This window comes from Empidonax traillii, unplaced genomic scaffold (genome assembly GCF_003031625.1).
Source record: "Empidonax traillii isolate 1590-97213 ecotype Southwest subspecies unplaced genomic scaffold, ASM303162v1 scaffold678:size492020, whole genome shotgun sequence".
NCBI lineage: Eukaryota > Metazoa > Chordata > Aves > Passeriformes > Tyrannidae > Empidonax > Empidonax traillii.
The window spans coordinates 418408-439407 of NW_020955871.1; the positions used below are offsets into that span (position 1 = coordinate 418408).

Genomic DNA, 21000 nt, shown 5'->3' on the forward strand with positions numbered 1-21000 from the left:
GTATTACAGTAGTGGGTTTTTTACTTGACTAATAAGTTAATGTTAATTTCATTAAAGCTAAAAATGTTTGTTACCTCCTTAGTTTTGACACGAAATTGAAAATAAATGTATATGGTATACTGACGTAGATTTTTCCTGTTGGTTTTTTTTTGGTTATACACTGTTTTTATAGGGGTGAGAGGAAACCTAAGATAGATTTGTTTAGAACTTGCATTGCTGCTATCCCAAGACTGATTCCAGATGGCATGAGTAGGACTGACCTCATTGAATTGCTTGCAAGGTAAGAGAAATGACGTTGAGCTCTCCTTGGATGTTCTTTTTTAAATGCTGCATGTGCATATTTTTCAGTGCACTCACTCTGCAGTGTAAATCCACTGCATACAGATTCCATCCTTCCTGTTCCTGACTACCTTCTGCAGTTGGTCAAGTTTTGCTGGCCAGAGTAGCAGGAGGTCAGTTTATCTTGCAGATCTTGCACTTATTTTTAGAGATAATTTTTTGAGAAGCAAGAATTTATTTCTGGTGCCTTGGGGGTTTTTTTTAACTTATTTTATCTTTTTGTTACCGCTATCATACTTTTCCCCCCTTTTTTTCATCTTTCTGTTGTTAATACTATAAATTTTCATAAAGTCATTCTTGTTTGACATTACCACAATATGAAACAGGCACTTAAGGGAAACTCTTCTTTTTCTCTACTAATCCTTGCTTGTTTTCTCTTTTTTTTTTTTTGATCCAGCACAACCTATACTCTTCTCTCTCTTATCTCAGTTTAAATTGAATGTACCTTATTGGTCCTGATAAGTAAAGATTTTTTTTTTTTTATTCTTAATGCATGAAATGGTCTTGGCACAGAAATACAGGATAACTTTTAACTTTGAAATTATAAATTCATTTTCATATAATGTGTTGAGTTACATATATAGAATGTTAGTAATAATGTGAGAGAATAAGATTTTTATAACTTCTAATTTTGCTTTGGTGTTAAAAGAGATAAAGCATTAATACAGTACTGGGATAAGTTTCTTCTATCATAGCAGGCTGAGACATTTTTTTAAGTATATTTGCAGAGGGATATTTTGTGAGTTTTTTCTCATATCCAAAGTAAAGCTTTAACTGCAAAAATAATCCGTTCTTTTCAATTTTAATTTGAAGAAAAGAACCTGTACATCACAGGATGCCTGTCTACTGAGCTCTGAGGTGGTTGCTCAGTTGCATGCAAAGATGTACCTATGTGAAAGACTTGACAGTCTCTCCTGAAAATTGTTTGTATTAAGTTTTGTGAAACCTTGCAATATTTTGCTATAGTAGAAGCACCTTCTGTTAGTAGCCAGTTTCAGGTCTGTTCAGTGCTGCAAATGTATCTGTGTGGAAATGTTCTACATTGTACAGCAAAGAGGGAAGAGTTAGCACCGAACTTTAGGTGATAAAGACTGATAAAGAGTATGAGTATCTAGGGTGATGATACCAGTATTTTTTCTAAACAGGCTGACAATTCATATGGATGAAGAACTTCGTGCCTTGGCTTTCAATACTCTCCAAGCATTAATGCTTGATTTTCCAGATTGGCGGGAAGATGTTCTTTCAGGATTTGTATATTTTATTGTGCGTGAAGTGACTGACGTCCACCCAACACTTCTTGACAATGCAGTAAAAATGTTAGTGCAGCTCATAAATCAATGGAAACAAGCAGCCCAAATGCACAATAAAACACAAGATTCTCAGGTATATCCATATAAGGTCCTTTGATGTTAAAACACGGTTTGAATCTACATACAGTTTTATTAGTGGGCTTTATTGTTTTTGTTAAGTAATAAAAATTCAACTAACTTTCTTACAGTGCTTGAAAACTTTTAAATATATTATTTTAACTCAGCATTTCTACTAAAAAAAAAATAAAAAAATTATTTCCAGAATCATTAATTCATGACTACAATTTTGCTTACATCAAAAGTCATCATATGTAACTGGAAATAAGTAGGAGTTATTAAAGAGTAGAACTAGGAAAAACCCAGCATTTTTTGGTAGCCAGTAGAAAGAGGTCAAGTAGTTTGATTTTATACAGTCTTTTACATAAGAGTATGCATGTTTTTTTTAATTTTGCCCTCACTGCATCATTCACCTGAGAAAGTGAAATTAGGATGTTCTCTTGGTATTTCTTTGGACTAAATTCAGAGAAATAATAAAAAACCAAAGTGACTAATGTACTGTGTCCTTCTCATAATGAAACTATGATCAGTAGCCAAACAAGATCTAAATATTTTATGATTATTCTGCCATGTCCAGTTATGGAACTATATCTTAATTGTGTTTATTTTTTTTCTTCATTTGCTTAACTTCTGTGATTTTTCTCTTAGCGTGGTGTATCCAATGGGGCTGCCCATACCCTTCCCCTGGAGAGAACCCTTTATTCCAGTGTATTTCACGTGGTGGAAGGGTTTGCTTTGGTCATCCTTTGCAGCACCAGGCCTGCCACCAGGCGATTAGCTGTCAGTGTTCTGAGAGAAATAAGGGCCTTGTTCACACTTCTAGAAATTTCAAAGGTAAGAGTTGATGACCTGTTCTTACGACTGCTTAATGAAACTGATTTTATTTTGACTTTCTTTGAGCTTTTTATGCTTTGTATATTGTAGAGTGATGATGAGTTGGCTATAGATGTAATGGACAGACTAAGTGCTACTATCCTGGAAAGTTTCATACATCTCACTGGGGCTGACCAGGTAGGACTATTTTTATATTAAGTTGGTTTTAAGGTGGCATAATGCTGAAAAACTGTCCCAAATGTATTTTAAATGATAGTGTCACTGTGTTCACGCTAAGTTTGTCAACAGTTTAGCACCACAAAGAAAGAGAAAAAGACAAAAATCTTGATATACATTGTGAGGCTGACACCACCACTGTACACTTTCTGACCAATGGTGTGTCATTATCACCACCGTGTAAACACTGACAACTCTGTCTGGTTTTTCTCATCTTGCTCGCAGATTGCAATTTCTTTGAAGCAAAGGGCACTGCCTTTTTCTGCAGCAATATAGTTTCATAATGGTCGATGTGTCCTTTATCCATGCTGAAAGCTGTAATAACTGTCAGTGAATGACAACTGAATTCCATACTTATGTACTTATCATAAACTCTTAAGTATCAAGGAAACTCTTCTGATTTTAGGTTTAGGAAACAAGTTGGAATTCAGTAGTAAGACATTAAGTACAAATATTTTGGAAAAATTAAATCGTTACGAGTGAAAAGGCCTTTTTCTAGAATTTGCTATTTCCTAATATCCAGCTCCTTCACAAACAGCATGTTTATATAACTGTTCACATTAAGAACTTCTGTAAAAAACCCCCATAAATTACGTGCTTTATCTGTTCCAGGTGTGGTTTTGACAGTGATACGTTATTAGATGTTTAACTGAAGAGGTTGTTACTTAATACACATGGATATTAAGTATTGCCTTGTTCTCTTTTCTGTGCACACAGACTACTCTACTCTACTGTCCCAGTTCAATAGATTTACAAACTCTGGCTGACTGGAATTCCTCCCCAATCAGCCACCAGTTTGATGTGGTCAGTCCCTCACATATATGGATATTTGCACATGTGACTCAAGGCCAAGATCCGTGGATTATAAGCCTCTCGAGTTTCATGAAGCAGGAAAATCTTCCAAAACACTGCCCAACAGCTGTAAGCTATGCTTGGACGTTTGCTTATACCAGACTCCAACTGCTGTCTCCACAAGTGGATATCAAGTAAGTTGATTTCTAAAATAAATACAGTATATTATTTTGGGTATTCTTTCAAGATTTTTCATAATTGTGATGTTTTTATTGTTTCAGTGAGGTGACGTGAAGGCTGTTGATATTCTATGGGTTTAATTCAGCTTTATATAACAAAAAATTAAAGCAGATTTATACCCTGTGAAGATTAATTCGGGCTTTTGACCATGTTGTAGTTCAACAAATTTGAATGTAAAAGCATACATTATTGATGTACAGGTCTGTTCTGGAAAACTTACTCAGCGTTTACTGTGTTAACAATTTTGGAAGCAATGGCATATGCATAACTGAAAAATAAATTCAGTAGAAAACCAAAGTGAAATGTGGTAAGCTTCCTTTACTCTACTGAGCTCTTTTTTTCCTTTTTTCTCTTTTTTTTTTTTTTTTTAATAGCAGCCCTATCAATGCAAAGAAAGTGAATACTACTACAAGCAGTGACTCCTATATTGGGCTCTGGAGAAACTACCTGATTCTTTGCTGCAGTGCAGCATCTTCTTCAAACTCCTCCACTTCCACAGGCTCTGTGAGATGTTCCCCTCCTGAGACGCTGGCGTCTACTCCTGACAGTGGTTATAGCATTGATTCAAGAGTAGGTTCTTCCAATGCTTATTGTAAATAAGTCTACATGTTTTTGGAAATAGAAACATTAGAGCCTATGATAACTATCATGTAGAAACTGGTATAAATTATCTGAAAATATTTTAATACACATAGTTTTTCATTTGTTTAGGAGTGTGTTTTAGTTCACTTTTCCAAATCTGTGCTGTAGAAGGTTTTCTACTTACATTTTTAAGGCAAATTACCATGTAATAAAAGCAGTTACCCAATCTCGAAGTCTTTTCTAGCTGTAATAACGAAATGTTTTGTTCACTGTTAAGGGAGTGTTTTTGCTGTCAGTAGACTTGTGCAGTTCTGAGCAAATAGCCTCTCACTTCAGTAACTGAAACAGTGACCTATTCAGGCGTGATGTATCTTGTTATATTTTCCCAACCACAGACAGTTTTCTGTCTGCCTTGCTTCATATCACCTGCAGATTATTTTTTTCCCCCCTTCTTTGCTGTTTTTTGTTCATCTCCTTTTTGGCTTCCTGTAGAAGGTACAGTAGACATGAAGATAATTCTTGGATTATGGAGCAGATTTTTGGCAGACACAGCCTGTACCACTTCCATCATGTTATCAAGATACTTTCCCTAAACCTGAACAACTGTAGACTGAAAACTGTGATTTCTTTGAGAGCTGCAAGGACCTCTAAGGAATTGGACACCAGAAATCTACTTTCTTTCCCCAAGGAGGGCAGATACACCAAACATGCAGAGCATCTGTATATCGTGTTGAGTCATTCATTGTCATTTGACAATGAAAATTCAGTAATGCAAGAAATAGTTAATACTGCTTTACTATTTCAGAAAATCTTTTTCCATGTCAAATACAAATTTCATTTTTATCATTTTGAGTCACTGATCCAGTGTGAGAAGACTGAGAAATTACAGCAGGTATTTTCATGTCACTATGCGTTTGGTAACTACTTCATTCTGGTTTATTCTGGTTTTTTTTTTAGATTATTGGCATTCCATCCCCTTCCTCCCTGTTTAAGCACATAGTTCCAATGATGCGCTCTGAGAGCATGGAAATTACAGAATCCCTTGTCCTGGGACTTGGCAGGACCAACCCAGGAGCTTTTAGGTAACTGTTGTGTTTCATTATGATTTTTTGCTAATTGATTATGAAGCTGGGGAATCAGAGCTTACAGAAAAAGATTCACTTTTTTTTTTTTCTTTTAAGAATTTTGAAAAAGCTGTGATAACTGATTATCATTGTCTTTTCTAGCATTTAGATTGTTAGAGGTTTGAACGAATTTCATGTGAAGGTCATGCCTGAATAAAGAAAAATAAGTTAGTTGGAAAAAATAAAAAGCTACCTTTTATTGATTTTAAAAGCTGCCCTTATGTTAAAGAACAGACTGTGTGAAGTAACAACATTTGAAATGTTATTTATATTCGAGTTTATTAATGGAAATAAACTCTCCTTATTGGTATTGCCAATTGCTCTTTATGGAGGATGGATGAAGAGTGAGAACATCTGAGGGGAAGAAAACCTCCTGGGAAAGCCGTCAGATGTTCTGTGACAGCAGCCAAACTCTTATAGTGAGAGTTATGAAGTTGTATTATGCATAGCAACCAACTTTGCTTCTGCAGAAAGAACCAGGGATCACTAATGCTGTTGGTCTTCAGTCACTTGTGTCCCATGTTATTGCAGATGAGGAGCAAAGATTGAAACTGTAATGCCAAATCCTCAGTTATCATATTCTGATTTATATCCCTTTATAGTCTTATAATTTTATATAATATCTGACTTTACTCCTCTACTAGGAGCAAAGCAAGACTTTGTCTCATGAACCTGAAAGTCTGTTTAACAGTTTAAATTGTAATTCTGCTCTAAAGCCCAGAAAATGCTTTCAGAGATAATTTCACCTTAAATCCTTGTTTTCTAAATTAGAAATCACTCATTCGGCAAATTACAAAAAAAAAAAAATCTGATTCTCATTAGTTTGACCATTTCTGTGGTCAGAATGTATTTTGTTTCTCGAAACACATATGCTCTCACCAGATGCTAGCTGTAACCCACCCTTCACCATTACAGCTCTGCATTGATTTGTTGTTTAGCTTTTGGTTTTTAAAGCACTTTTCCTCCCCACTTTGTGTATTTACTCAGGAGCTTTTTTTCGTCATAGTTTATATGTATACTCAATCCACTTAAACATACAAGAATATTATTTTTGGTTTGTGTAACTGATACCATGAACTTGTCTAGGTATCTCTTGCTCTCCTTTATAAGTACAACAAATATATTTTTACCTTAGTATTTTGTCTGCATAGATCCTTGCGACTGATCTCCTTCACCTTTCCCTTTTTAAAGAAGTAACAGAGTCTTAGTTTGGCAGAAGGAACTGAGTTCTAGTGGAGGCTGTGGAGCTTCAGAACAAATGGGGAATGTAAGCACAGTGTCAGAACCTGTGTCAGTTTTCAAAGGGAGTGGTCTGACTTCTGTCAGTGTAGTGTCGCTGGACTTAAAGAACAAACTTCACTAACAAGTAAATGCATCATGACAGCGGAAAGAGCGTTGTATGATAAACCGCCAACGTCTTTTTTTCCCCCCTAATAATATCTGTTTGCACATTTTTATTAAACATTTATATGAAAATTAATGACAATTGTTTGTGATAGAAATAAGCCATAATACTTGAAGAATGCAAATTTAGGGGTAGTTGTTGAGACATCCTTTTAGTAATCTGCTTTAAATTAGGAAAATATCTTTCTAGAAAACTTTCCTTTAAAAAACTACAGGTAAAGAAGGAAGACCTGAGGATGTTTTAACTTGTGTTGTAACACTAGTTGCTTTCAGTTGAGATGTTAATTTTTTTTGTTGTTTTTATCCTTTTAATTATTTTAATTCAGGGAACTAATAGAAGAATTACATCCTATAATTAAGGAAGCACTTGAAAGAAGGCCAGAGGTAATTAGATAATTTCCATTATATTCAATATTGTTTTAACTATCTTCTCACAGAGAAGAAATGTTAATTATGTTAGTTATAATTTCTGCATGTAAAAACTGATAAAAAGGTGAAATGTTGCTTTTTTAAATTTTCCAATGGAGAACTTGTTTTACAAGTTTTAGAAGTGTTAGTAGGTATTCGTAGAAATAATAATCTTTGCAAAAACAAAGTCAGAGATGATTACTCAGTATTTTTTGTGGTAACTGTAATATTCTTATAAGTAATAAATTTATAATTACATGTGATGGGAAGGAGCTCTCTTCTGTTTCAAAATGTTACTGGACTAAAGTGTATTTTGTCAGTCTTGCATGCAAGTCATAGGATCATAAAACAGTTTGGGTTGGAAGGGACCTTTAAAGGTCATATAGTCCACCCCTCCTGAAATGAGCAGAAAAATCATCAACTACATTAGGTTGCTCAGAGCCACATCCAACCTGACCTTGAGTGTTTCCGGGAATGAGGCAACTACCGCCTCTCTGGACAGCCTGTGCCAGTATTTCACCACCCTCATCATAAAAAAATTTCTTTTTTATATCAAGTCTAAATCTATCCTCTTTTAGTTTAAAACTGTTGCCCCTTGTTGTATCACAACAGGCCCTGCTAAAATGTTTGTCCCATCTTTCTTAAAAGCCCCTTTTAAGCACTGAAAGGCCACAAATAAGGTCTCCCCGCTGCCTTTTCTTCTCCAGGCTGAACAGCCCCAGCTCTCAGCCTGTCTTTGCAAGAGAGGTGCTCCAGCCCTCTGACCATTTTTGGGCCCTCCTCTGCACCCACTCCAATATGTGCATGTCTTTGCTATGTTTGAGGACCCCACAGCTGAACACAGTGCTCCAGGTGGGATCTTGCAAGAGTGAAGCACAGGGACAGAATCACCTCCTTCAAAATATGTAGAAAGACTGCCATTTGTACTTGCTGTTCTATGTGTTACACATTGTGACAGGAGACTGACTAACCCATTTTTTTGATAATACATGTAATAGCAAACCTAGTATATCTCAGAGTTGCAACAGGGAAAAATTTTGTTCGTTATTTGGTTATAGAAATTGCAATTTGGGTAGCTCATCTTAAAAACTGATAATTGATATCTGATAATTGATGCCAGTTGTTGTAAAGATACATTGCTTTTACATTCCACACTGGTTTTATACTTAGCTCTTCCTCTGCTTCATTTAATTTTGTCTTTCCTCTGTTGAATAGAACATGAAACGACGCAGGCGTCGAGATATTTTACGAGTACAACTAGTACGAATATTTGAACTGTTGGCAGATGCTGGTGTCATTAGTCACAGGTAGGGGTAGCACTGATGAGAAGTTGTTTATTTTTGTGAATTGTCACTGGTATTGTTATGACCCAGCATAACAAGGTGGCAAAATTCATCTGTGAGTTTTAGTATACCATGAAATAAATAGATGTGGTTTTATAAAACTTGGAATTTTATGAAACTGACAGTTTTATAAAACTGGCTTTCTAATCCCTTCTTCTGCCATGCTCTTTGTCACTGTGTTCTGTGTTTTATTTAAAATGGTTCTATCCTCCAGGACATTGCTTTGAACAGACAGTGTGTCACGTTTCTTCTTGTTTGTGTGTGCTCAAACATTGCACCCAGTTGTGCAATTCGTAACTATTCTGTAACTATTGAAGATTAAAGAGGTGAGTTCTCCCTCATCTGGAGTGCTGATGCTAGTTAGCACGTTCTATGCAGAGAAGGCTGCTGCACATTAATATTGGACCTTTTTTTATTTCTGAGGAGTGAAGACTGTTAACTGGATTATTGAGGTTTTTTTTCCTCAGTTTATCTTACTTGTGTGCTTTGAAAGAAGAAATTCTGGCGTATGTTTTACAAGTCTCTTGGAAAGTTTTTTCTATGTGGGTGGAATCGTGTAAGAGCAAGTTAGGCTAGCTCCTCCCATTCTGTTAGACAAACAATACTTAGATATGTATTTAGCAACTTAGTCAGTGTGAAATTCTCAATCTTTAAACAGGCTACTACAGTATATTTCAGAATGCTGCCTCAGAAGCATTGCTAAAATATCTTTCAGCATGCTCAAATTTGCTGTTAAAATCATACTGTCCCTTCTTATCTTTTAAGGTTCTCCCTGATGTTTAAGTAGCGTATGTAAAATATGCCCTAACCACAGTCTTCACCTGAAACTTTGTCAGCTTTGCTATCTGAGGCCAATCTGACTCCGTGATGGAAGCTAACAAACAATTAAGGGTTGCCATAGGCATCACCTTGGCAAGGAGGGAATGCTTTTTAGATGTCTTTAGTGCAAATGTGGAAATGTGGTGGAGGTAGCTGAGGGGAAAGGAATCACCCTTCTACCAATTGTTTTTCAAAGTAGGGCAGCTTTGAATCATGTAGCCTTTAATATCCTTATTTAGTTTAGTACAGACGTCTAGTCAGATCCTAAAACCACGAGGATGGGAAATGAATGTATAAAACAAATAAATGGCTTTCATCTGCTAGTCATCAAAAATGTGTCACAAGGTACCAAACATCTTGACTGACTTCCAAAAATCAATATGGCATATAGATGACGATAGTCATCTATAGTAAATATTTTTTTCTGTTTTACAAATTGTGTGGCTTTGTGGGAGGGGCTCTTTCTTTCAGAGTTTTTATTATGTTTAACATATGTCCCCAGTATAAGAATTAGTTCTGTAGAAGGATTAGTGACTTCTTATAGTGAGGTTTGATTATTAGTTTGCTTTCACTGGAGTTCTTTATTTTAACACTGAAGTAGAAGCTGGATGAAGAAATTACTTTGAAATAAATATTTGCAGTGATGAGGGTTTTTTAAAGATCAAATAAATTGTTTTCAAAAATGTATTTAATTATCATGCTACTTGATTTTTTGAATTTATTTTATTTTTAAGTGCAAGCGGTGGCCTTGATAATGAAACACATTCCCTCAACAACACTTTACTTGAGTATGTTGATCTAACAAGACAACTCCTAGAAGCAGAAAATGAAAAGGATTCTGATACATTGAAGGATATCCGATGCCATTTTAGTGCCTTAGTGGCAAATATCATACAAAATGTTCCAGGTATGTAAAAATGCTTTAGTAACTTCTGATGACTTTATTTAATATGAAGTACATTAAAAAAACAAACAAACAAACAAACAAACAAAAAAAAACAAAAAAACAAAAAAACCCCCAAACAAACAAACAAACAAAAAAAAAAAACACACAAAAAAAACCCCAACCAAACACAAACTAAAGAAAAAACCTTTTTTTATCTGAAGTTTCAGAATACTTTCTTTAAAGTAATTATTGACATCAGTTTTGAATATAACTTTAAAAGCATGAGTTTTAAGAGAGATTTTTGGTACTATTTGGCAAAGTTCTGTTGGTTGGCTATTGCATTTGAATTCTGTAGACTAAGAAATTCTTGTACACTAGTGGCACTAAGCAAGACAATAGTAAACCTACATCCAACTATTATGATGTTAAAATAGTGTGGCTTTACGTGGATTTTTCCTTTTATTTTCATTGTTTGGATCTGTTTCTGTGTTGCATACTTTGTTTTAAAGAATGATGAGAAGAGTGTGTCTAACTTTGAGCTTTTCTTACAGTACACCAGAGAAGAAGTGTCTTTCCACAGCAGAGTCTACGCCACAGCCTATTTATGTTGTTCAGTCACTGGGCAGGTCCTTTTAGTATCATGTTTACTCCCCTGGACAGATACAGTGATAGAAACATGCGAATAAACAGACATCAGTACTGTGCATTAAAGGTATTTTAGCACTTTCTGAATTTTGGAAATAGATTGTTATGTTGACCTTGGTAATGCAAATATAATATTGTTATGTTGACCTTGGTAATGCAAAGGTTATGTTGACCTTGGTAATGCAATATAATGGACTATTCATGACTTAGTGGGTTTTTTTTCTCATATGCTTGCATGTATTTATGACAGTTCAGCTTTTTCGACACTGTGAACTACTGCACTTGCTATAGAAATTTCTTAACATTACTACTGGATGTTCACTTCCTGTGACTTTAGTCCTCAGTTGCCTAAGGTGAAAGGTTTTCATATAAATGTACATTAACAATGAAACTTATGAAATTTAACTCTTCAGTATGTCAGCATTTCAGTATCGACTCTTTCTTGTATTTCAAAGTTGGGAAAACTATGATTTGATAATTTCTTGAATAAAATATTTAACAGATTTTATTAGCCTTGGTCTTCCTCCCTTGACAGGTTAGAATATAGTTTTCTTATATTTTAATGACCTTTGTGAGAACGGTATCTGAGTTACTAAACCTTTTCAATTGGTTTTCAATTGCTTTCTGAAGGCTATGTCCGCTGTGCTGTGTTGTGGCCCTGTTGCAGACAACGTCGGGCTCTCTTCTGATGGCTATTTGTACAAATGGCTGGATAATATTTTGGATTCACAAGATAAAAAGGTAATACAGACAATGTCAACATCAGTTTGCAGCTATCAGTGCCTTCAAACATACATGCTTTAATGAGCTTGCAGTCAGATTTGTCTGAATGCTCTGGAGTGGCTTAAGCTCAAGGCTATTGTAATAGTGCATAGTTTTGCACTGTCCTTTCTTCATGTGTATTCATCCTGTTGAGGAAGGTAATCCCTGATCACCATCTAAGAACAGTCAAACAAAATGGAAGAGGAAAGAGCAAGGGGTGAAACACTTTATATAATTTTTAAACTAATCAGTTAAGTTCCAGTAATAAGCAGATGTTTCAGAAATTTAAAGGAGATGACATTTTGAACATGAACTGAGAGTGTAGAGTCCATTGGGGTTCTGCAGAGTTAGGGAGACCAAGTTTTTCAGCTAAACAGTAAGGAAAGCTTTTGATATAAAGGGTAGGGCGTCCATTGCCCTGTAATGCTCAGATTGCATAAAAATACAGCTCCAGTGGGCTGGTTTGAGTCAAGAGATGATGCAAGTCACCATGTAGATCTTTCCCTTGTATCCAACTGGAATTCCTGTGTGTGTTTAAATACTTTTCTGTATCTGATGCTTTCAGGTCAGTGTACAGTGTAAGACATGAAAATAGTAAATAACTCAAGCTAACCTTGAAACTGAGGGGAGAAGAAGTCAGTAGAGCTCTCTAGTTATTTATATCAATAATTTTTGACTGTGTGCAAGCTGAACATTAAACAGTGTTATCCATCTGTTGTTACTTTAAGCTGTGGTGTCATTGTTTTTGTATGGAACACATTTTATGTTTCAAAAGGTTTGGGTTTATTAAATATGTAGTTCCCTACTTTATACCATTTTGTAAGTTAGTCTTTTTGATTACATATTTAAAATGTCTTCTTTCCTGGAATACAGGTTCACCAGCTGGGCTGTGAGGCAGTCATGCTGCTCTTGGAACTCAACCCTGACCAGAGTAACCTCATGTACTGGGCTGTAGACCGGTGTTACACAGGTTCCAAGCGTGTAGCAGCTGGTTGTTTTAAAGCCATAGCCAGCGTGTTCCAAAACAGGTACTACCACATTTTTCAAAACTTTAAAACTTTTATTTTCAAAGAGTTCTTTCATACAGAACTGCGTTTTTTCATGCCCTAGAGAGAAAAGATCACCACTGTTGGTTGTGTACGTGTTACTAGAGAAACTTTTCAAAATATTATGTTATCTCGTATCATATGCCTTGTAAATTAAACTTAAATTCAAATTTTAAAAAGCCAAATGTAATTTTACTTTTTTTCACACTTGCAATTTATCCCTAGGGATTACCAGTGTGATACAGTGACCCTCCTGAATCTGATACTATTTAAAGCAGCTGATTCTACTAGGGCTATCTATGAAGTTGCTATGCAACTATTACAGGTTTGTAAGCTAATTCTGATTATTTTTTTTCTTTTAAAATAAGAACTGTCCATTAAAAAAAAAATCTGTTTTTGTTTGCTTCTCTTCAGTAATGAAATACAGTGTATTTTTTTTAATTCTGCATTTTGGTACATAGTTAGGCCAGATCCTTACCTGGCACAAATAGATTTCAGTGGAAGTGTGTCTGTTTCCATGAACTAAGCACTTAAGACCTGTATTTTCATAGTACCTACTTTTTCAAGAAACAAAACCTAAATTAAGACTCTCTTGATATGGCCCTGAAACAGATAGATATATATATATATATACCTCCATTTGTCCAAAAGCACCTCAGAGAGAAGCACATTGCTTCCTAAGCCTTCAGTCTGTCTGCTGGGATAGCAGTCAGTTTTGTGGTTTTGGCATTAGCACCTAACATTTTTTCAGCTGTTTGTGTGCAGAGATGACAGTGAAATCTTGTTAGCCATGAAATTTACTTTTGTATATTCCTTTCCGAGGTCATTTAGGGGTAAGCTTAATCTTTCTGGCAGCATTAGTGTTTAGATAAATCTGTGTTGCTTGTGGCTCGGACTGTAAGTCTTGGGGTTTTTTTCAGAGGTTTTAGTTGTCAACTAAATTAAGCAGGGAAGACCCCACTGAAATCACAGCCCTGTTATGTCAGCCCCATCTTTCTTTTCAAGCGGACACCACTGCTTAAGATGAGCCCAAATTGATTTTTCAAGTATGAGGGTTCTTTGGCCTCCTGCTGCATCTCTGCCACGTCAAAGATTATGTTGTTCCTGTCCATGCCTCATAGAGGAGCAAAAATTGATATTGTTTGGAAATACAAGTGTTAAATAGTATTTCATATTTTGTCATAGATAAATTTATATTTAATACGGTATTTTGCGAAAGCATATTTTGGAACTTTATTGCTGGAAACTCATCAAGTGGACTGTATATTACTAGTCTTCTATGAAATTACCACAGTGTTAGCAAATACTTTGGGTGTATGGAGATCTGCATAGATAAGAAACATTAAATGAGAGTAGATTCATAAATTTAAAAGTGTTTTTTTTATGAGAAGATGCTAATAGTAGCTCTATACTTAGCTTCAAATTCTGAACATTATTGTTGTAGATCTTGGAACCAAAGATGTTCCGTTATGCTCACAAACTGGAAGTTCAGCGGACGGATGGGGTTTTGGGTCAGCCTTCTCCTTTACCACATTTGTATTCTATGTCATATTATCAGCTGTCAGAAGAATTAGCAAGGACTTATCCTGAATTGACACTTGCTATCTTCTCAGGTACGATTTCAAAACAAAAAAAATTTCATCAAGTCAAAAACATTGTACAAAATGTGTCATTATTTGATAACTAATTTATATGTAATTCACTGAAATCAGGACATCATCATCATCATAGCTAATGGAACAAAAGAACTTACTGAGTTACAGTTATCGTTCACTTGTGTTTGAAATATATTCAAAGGGAAAGAACATGAATCAAAAATATTTTTATTAATTACTTTCTAGTAACCATGAGAAATCACATTAGAGAAATAATCTGCAGGTTTTTTTTTTTTAATCATTCTTTCATTGTTATCTGTAGTGTGTTCTTGTTTACTGTAGATTGCTTAAATACATAATTCCATAGCATTTTCAGCAATTGCAGAATAATAACCTCTTACATTGATTAAAAAAACCCCACTACTGGGACTACGATGATGAAGAAAAAATTTTAAGTGCTTTTTTGCTGAAGTTAGTATGTTTTATCACCATTACATTATATCAGTGTGGTATGCTGGGCTCATGGTGGTTGTTATTACCAAAACAGTTCTCATTATGGATTTGCAATTCATGTATGTGCCTAATTTTTGAATGGCAGAAGTAAGTCAGAGAATCCAAACAGCTCACCCAGCTGGGAGACAGGTGATGCTGCATTATCTACTGCCATGGATGAACAATATTGAGTTGGTAGACTTGAAACCTTTGCCAACCATTCGTCGGCAAGATGAAGAGGAAGAGGATTGTTTGAAAGACAGAGAAATGATGGTGAACAGTAGACGATGGCTACGAGGAGAAGGCTGGGGATCACCACAGGCTACAGCTATGGTTCTGAACAATCTGATGTACATGACTGCAAAGGTAAGATTAATTACTTAAGCTCTTCATCGTGTTCCAATGGATTGTTCTGTTTAGGGTATGATAAATACTGTTCAGAGATACTTTGTCACCAAACTTTCAAAAATTATTGTTCAGATTTGTTGAGTTACTTATGTATACCCAAAAAATACCATTTAGTTTTGAGGTATTCTGAGAAATAGGTAGTATAAATGTTACAGTAATTGTTATATATAGTAACTGTATATAAGTGATGTTTTGCAATATAGATGCCTAGCTGGATAGAGAATACCAAGTTGCTTGTATGCCTTTGATCTCAAAGTGGAGTTTTGGAACCAATCTTATTGCCAGGAGCTGATTGACTGTCCTTCTTCCTGTAATGGCTACTTCCAACAGAGAAGTAGTACTGGACACATGCAATACTCCTCTCAATTCTTACCATGTTATGTTATATATGAATCCTGATGAGATATCATGTTTTGAGCTATAAATTAAAAACTCTTGTCAGTCTGTGGCCTGTGGAGTTTTATACAAGATTGTCAGCAACTGAGAGGATGGGTCTCTGCTAAATTTCCCGGAATGACAGAATTGTTAAGGGTTGGAAGTGAGCTGTGGAGATCAGCTAGTCTAACCCCTCACCTAAGAGCAGGTTACACAGGAACATGTCCAGGTGGGTTTGGAATTTCTCTCGAGAGGGAGACTCCCAAACCATCCTGGGCAGCCTGTTCCAGTGCTCTGCCACCATCAGTGTAAAGTTCCTCCTCGTGTTGAGGTGTAACTTTTCATGTTTTAGTTTGTGGCCATTGTGACTCATCCAGGGATGAGCAGCACCACCGGAAAGAGTCTCTGGGCACCACCAGAAAGAGTCTGGCACCTGCCTTTGAAATATTTATATGCATTAACGAGATCCCCTTTCAGTCTTCTCTTCTCTAGACTAAACAGGCCCAGCTCTTGCAGTCTGATGTATTATCTGATGTATCAATAGAATAATATAGTTTGTATATCAATAAAATTATATAGTATAGACATATATATTTAGAATTTTTTTTTTTTACATTTATATCTATAAAAGAAAATAGTTATTTCCAGAATGTGTTTATAAACATGAATATAGGTGAAAGCATCACTCTGGAATATTAAAAAGGCAACAATTTGCTGCAGGATTTGTGTCTCCTTTTTCTAAAGTGTGTCCCACTTGACCAGAACAGATCACTTTCAAGTACAATGTTTTCTGATGGAGTTTTCAGAAGATCTCTTTATTTTGTTTTCTAGTATGGTGATGAAGTGGCTTGGTCAGAGATAGAAAATGTCTGGACTACTTTAGCAGACAGCTGGCCAAAGAATCTGAAAATAATTTTGCACTTCTTGATCAGTATCTGTGGAGTGAACAGTGAACCCAGCCTTTTGCCTTATGTGAGTATGTGATATGTCTCTCCTCAGTGCTTGTTGATATTTTAAAAATTAGTAGTGTGTCTAGAAGCAAAGATCACCAAACAAGTCTGAGGTAGGATTTCTAGTATCAAAATCTCCAACCCCATATTTAATGACCACTAAATACTATGAACAAATGGAATTCAGCTCTTCTGTTTGAGTTTCTTTTGGACATGTATGTCAAAATTTCAGTATCAATTTTAGCTATAGAAAATTATTATTGGATTGGCTGATAATAAATCAGGAGCTGTAATTCTATTAAGTTCTTACTAAGGACAGCTTAAGTTCTTCATAGATTGGCAGTTATTTTCATGAGGAAATCTGCAAATAATGTTTGCAGCCCAAAATCTTTGCATGTATGGGTTGTGACAAAAGAATCTTTGAGTCAGACATCCTGGATAACTTGCTTACCATTCATTTTGAGCTCTCATAAAAGGATAGAAATATATCATTGAGCACTAAATAAGTCAAGAAAATATCAGAAGAAGAAATACGAACTTCTGATGTCTAGAGTAATAGCAGCCATCTGCTGCTGCTTAGCAATGACCAGGATTATTTTGCAGAATAAGATGTAGTGGAGAATCCTTAATTGCTGTATGCTTAATAAAATATTGCTATAGTTAGGTGTTTATTCTTATCAGACCATACAAAGGTCTCGAGCTTTTGAAGAACTAAATGGTCTTTCCCATGCTATAATTTAGGATATTCCTAAAAAGCAGACAGATAATATAATAAAATAAAGCAGTTGTTACCCTATGTAGGGTGTCATTCTCACATGACCAAGTATTATACCAAAACAACCCACCAAACATCCCAAGTCCCCTCAAAGCCAATTTTTTTTTGTTTTTGGTCAAAATGTGTGTGAGAGCACTTCAGGATAGCATGAGGAAAAATGTGATAACTGCAGGAAAAGAAGGAGTGTGGAACAGAACTGCGAAGTATCAAAAATAAATTATACTGGAATACATTCATTCCAATGTTGATCTCAGATGTTGCTAAAACCTTTCTAAGAAACTCTTTTGCTTCCTAAATAATTTCCAGAAGACCTACTTTCAGACTTTATTTTCAGACTTACTTTCTTACTCTTGAGATGTGTTTCCAATGCTTGCTGCTGTTGACAGCTGGGAAAGCAATTTTGTTTGCTTTTAGAAGTAGAGTAAGTTTCATGTATCCTCACTTTAGTGCGAGTAGATACTAGTTTTAACAAGTTGTGGTATTCAAGTCTTTTGTATATTTGTATACTTTTTTATGGCAGGTAAAGAAAGTTATTGTTTATTTGGGTAGAGATAAAACAATGCAACTACTAGAAGAGCTGGTGAGTGAACTTCAGCTTACAGATCCCGTCAGTTCAGGAGTCACCCATATGGATAATCCACCCTATTACCGCATTACATCCAGTTACAAAATCCCCTCTGTCACTTCAGGTAAGAATTTACTAACTTTACTGACTTAAACTGGTATTATTGTCAGTTATAAACATGCTGCTATCAGTCAGTTATACTGTTGAAGTTTATCTGTGAATATTCAATAGGAGTGCAATGTTCTGTTTCTAAAAATAAGGTAAAAAATTCATTTTACAAGGTCTGAGTTCTTATTAAAGAATGTGTGAAAGGTTCACATGGAACAGGTTTATCTTAATATATGTGTCAGACTTGTCTATGTTCAGGCCTTGCACTGTTTACCCTCACTATATGACTATGTCTATTTAGTCAAGCAACGAGGAAAATGTATATAATTTTAAATCCACCTAAGCTGTTAAATTTCAAGTTCTGTTATAGACATAACTTGCACCCATAGGAATTGTTTCAAGAGGATTTAAGTACACTTACTTAGGAGAATCTTTTTAGAAATAATTACTAATTAACAATAGATCAGTCATCAAAAAAACCCAGACCCACTGAAAATACCAGAAGTGTCTATCTCATTCATCAGTCCCAGAGCATATTGAGAAATGTGGGGGAAAGCTGTCTTGTTTTGGTGCAGCGTCATTCAAAGTGAGCCACAAAAGACATGGTTGTGAGGAAGGTGTCTAAGCAAGGACTTAACTTTTGTGCTGCAAACTGTAAATATTATGAAGCAGCATGGACCTATCACATGGGGATTATCTAGATCACAAAGTGATTGCATTGGCACTTGTTCTTGAAAGTGTTTAAAGAATATGATAAAAATTCCATGGCTCTTGCACTTAATGCAACTTGGAATAGCAAAGGCTGTGAAGGAGATGTGAAATTATTTCCAGTTGTGGTCATCAATTCAGTGTGATGCTTACAAATTTCTCTTAAAAGGAAATTGATAAAAGCTTTACTGCAGGATGTTAGGTTTTAATCCTTAATCTGTTTGTGGTTTGAATTAACTGCCTACCCAAAGTCCAACTACATTTTACAGATTACTATGAGGTGTAGCATACAGGGAAGAAAGAAATAGATCTCTAGATTCTGCTTCAAAAACTGACCTTTCTACTTAATTTAAATTGAAGACTCAGAGATTTCTGGAATGGATTATTTTTATTTTTTCCAGTTAGTGAAATTATGGTAGCAGCTCACGATCTTTTACTGCACATGAAATAATTTGTATAGCTCAGTTTGTGTTTGTACCAGTCACTGTGGAGTAAACCTGATAAGGGCTTTTGGCAAGGACGAGTAAATAAGGGTCATCATGTAATGCTTAAGGCTACTTTTCTTTTTATTGACTGACTTTTTTCTTTGAACGTAATTCACAGGTACCACGTCTAGTAGCAATACGATGGTGGCTCCCACAGATGGCAACTCTGATAGTAAACACCTAAAAGACAGTATCGAAGAGAAGTAAGTATCTCCTCAAAGAGCAGTTATTAGTTGAATTACAGGAATTCCTGGCAGGTACTGTACTTGCATCTCAGTGACTCCAGGGGGTGAGGCACTGGCACAGATTGCCCAGAGAAGTCAATACCCTGTCTCTGGAGGTTTTCAAGACCAGGCTGGATGGGGCTCTGAGCAACGTGGTCTAGTGAAAGGTGTTCCTGCCCACTAGGAGGGTTGGAACCATATAATCTTTAAGTCCCTTCCAACCCAAGCTGTTCTATGATTTTATGATAATGTAACCAATTTAAAAATTGGTTTACTACCTCACTAGAAATGAACAGTGCCCATGTGTTGCAAGCAAGTTTATTTTCCCTGACTGAGGCATTTGGATGCCTGGTATCAAGATGCCTTTGTCAAGATGCCTTCTATCTACCTTTAAAACAGATTGCTCCCTCCCTAATTTTTGAGCTATTTAAGAACAATTTTTTAGAGAAATTTGCCAGACAGTAGTGTTGCAAACAGCTGACTTAGACGTAGACAGGGTGTGGTCTTGGAGCTCAGCAGTAACTGACTGTAGGTATGCTCTCATTTTGTGTTAAATATGAATAACTAACCTTAAAGTGAAAAGGGAGTAGAGACTCTGTAATTAGCACAAGCAAAAGTATGTGCACATATGGCATTACTGTAGAGTAGCTACCATGCAGTAAATTCACAAACAAGTTTATTTTGTGACAACTTGTTTGAGAGCTTTAATAATTACATTTCTAAGATTTCTCAGTTGGACGCTTTTTCCCTTACCTAGGATAGTTAGGTCAATGTAATTAAAATAGTAAATACATTGATGGGGGCAACCCCAATATTTAAATTAAATTGTGGCAAGTTGTGTAAAAGGAAATCCAGAAGACACAGAGGTGTCATTCAAAATTAGGCCTAACAAGGCCCAGAGTAGTATTTGGCTGCTATGGGGCCTGGAGCTGGAGAAACTTGTAATGAAGGCCGTTTTGAAAGTCTCTGCAAGCTGTAGAGTTGTTTAAACACACATCCCCACCTGCCCCAGGTATATGCTTCTTGATAAGATATACCTTTGAATTGACAGGAGGTGAGAATTTAGAAACTTATGTAGAAACAGCTTGGAAATTGTGCTTTTAGCACTCCCATTTCTCTGATTTTTTTATAATTTATCAGATTAGCGAGGTAAGATCTTGGACACTGTGTGTATATATGCATGTCTCTGCCAGATTGCATACAGATTTTGTTATTTTGTTCAAGAGTGAGAAAAATTTACATGTAATGAGAGCAAATATTTTAATGTACTTAAATGTTAATGAAAATGATTGAACAGAAATATATTTTTTAGTGGAAATTCTCTCTGAATCCCCTTACCTAATGTTGCTAGAGGAGGTGTGTCTTATGCAGCTGAGATCCTTTGACATCATGCTGATTGTCCTTGTAAGATGAATTGTTTTTTGCATAAAATTCTTGGTGAAATACAGTTTTACTGAGATACCCTGACCGATGTTTGTCACAGAATGTCACTTACTAGTGCTGCTTTT

General features: G+C 35.7%; 1 protein-coding gene across 1 annotated transcript in view; it reads left to right on the top strand.

The window, feature by feature from the left end:
* The window catches only part of FRYL (FRY like transcription coactivator), a 135498-nt gene that overhangs the window by 70702 nt on the left and 43796 nt on the right, over nt 1-21000 (top strand). Inside the window, exons 17-35 of the mRNA XM_027899613.1 lie at nt 173-280; nt 1485-1722; nt 2355-2540; nt 2631-2717; nt 3474-3742; nt 4163-4358; nt 5328-5452; nt 7225-7282; nt 8522-8613; nt 10203-10375; nt 10906-11066; nt 11630-11740; nt 12635-12789; nt 13033-13132; nt 14252-14420; nt 15001-15260; nt 16509-16649; nt 17923-18091; nt 19387-19471. Of these exons, the coding sequence (XP_027755414.1) occupies nt 173-280; nt 1485-1722; nt 2355-2540; nt 2631-2717; nt 3474-3742; nt 4163-4358; nt 5328-5452; nt 7225-7282; nt 8522-8613; nt 10203-10375; nt 10906-11066; nt 11630-11740; nt 12635-12789; nt 13033-13132; nt 14252-14420; nt 15001-15260; nt 16509-16649; nt 17923-18091; nt 19387-19471 (2883 nt within the window). The remainder of the gene's footprint in view (nt 1-172; nt 281-1484; nt 1723-2354; nt 2541-2630; nt 2718-3473; nt 3743-4162; nt 4359-5327; nt 5453-7224; nt 7283-8521; nt 8614-10202; nt 10376-10905; nt 11067-11629; nt 11741-12634; nt 12790-13032; nt 13133-14251; nt 14421-15000; nt 15261-16508; nt 16650-17922; nt 18092-19386; nt 19472-21000) is intronic.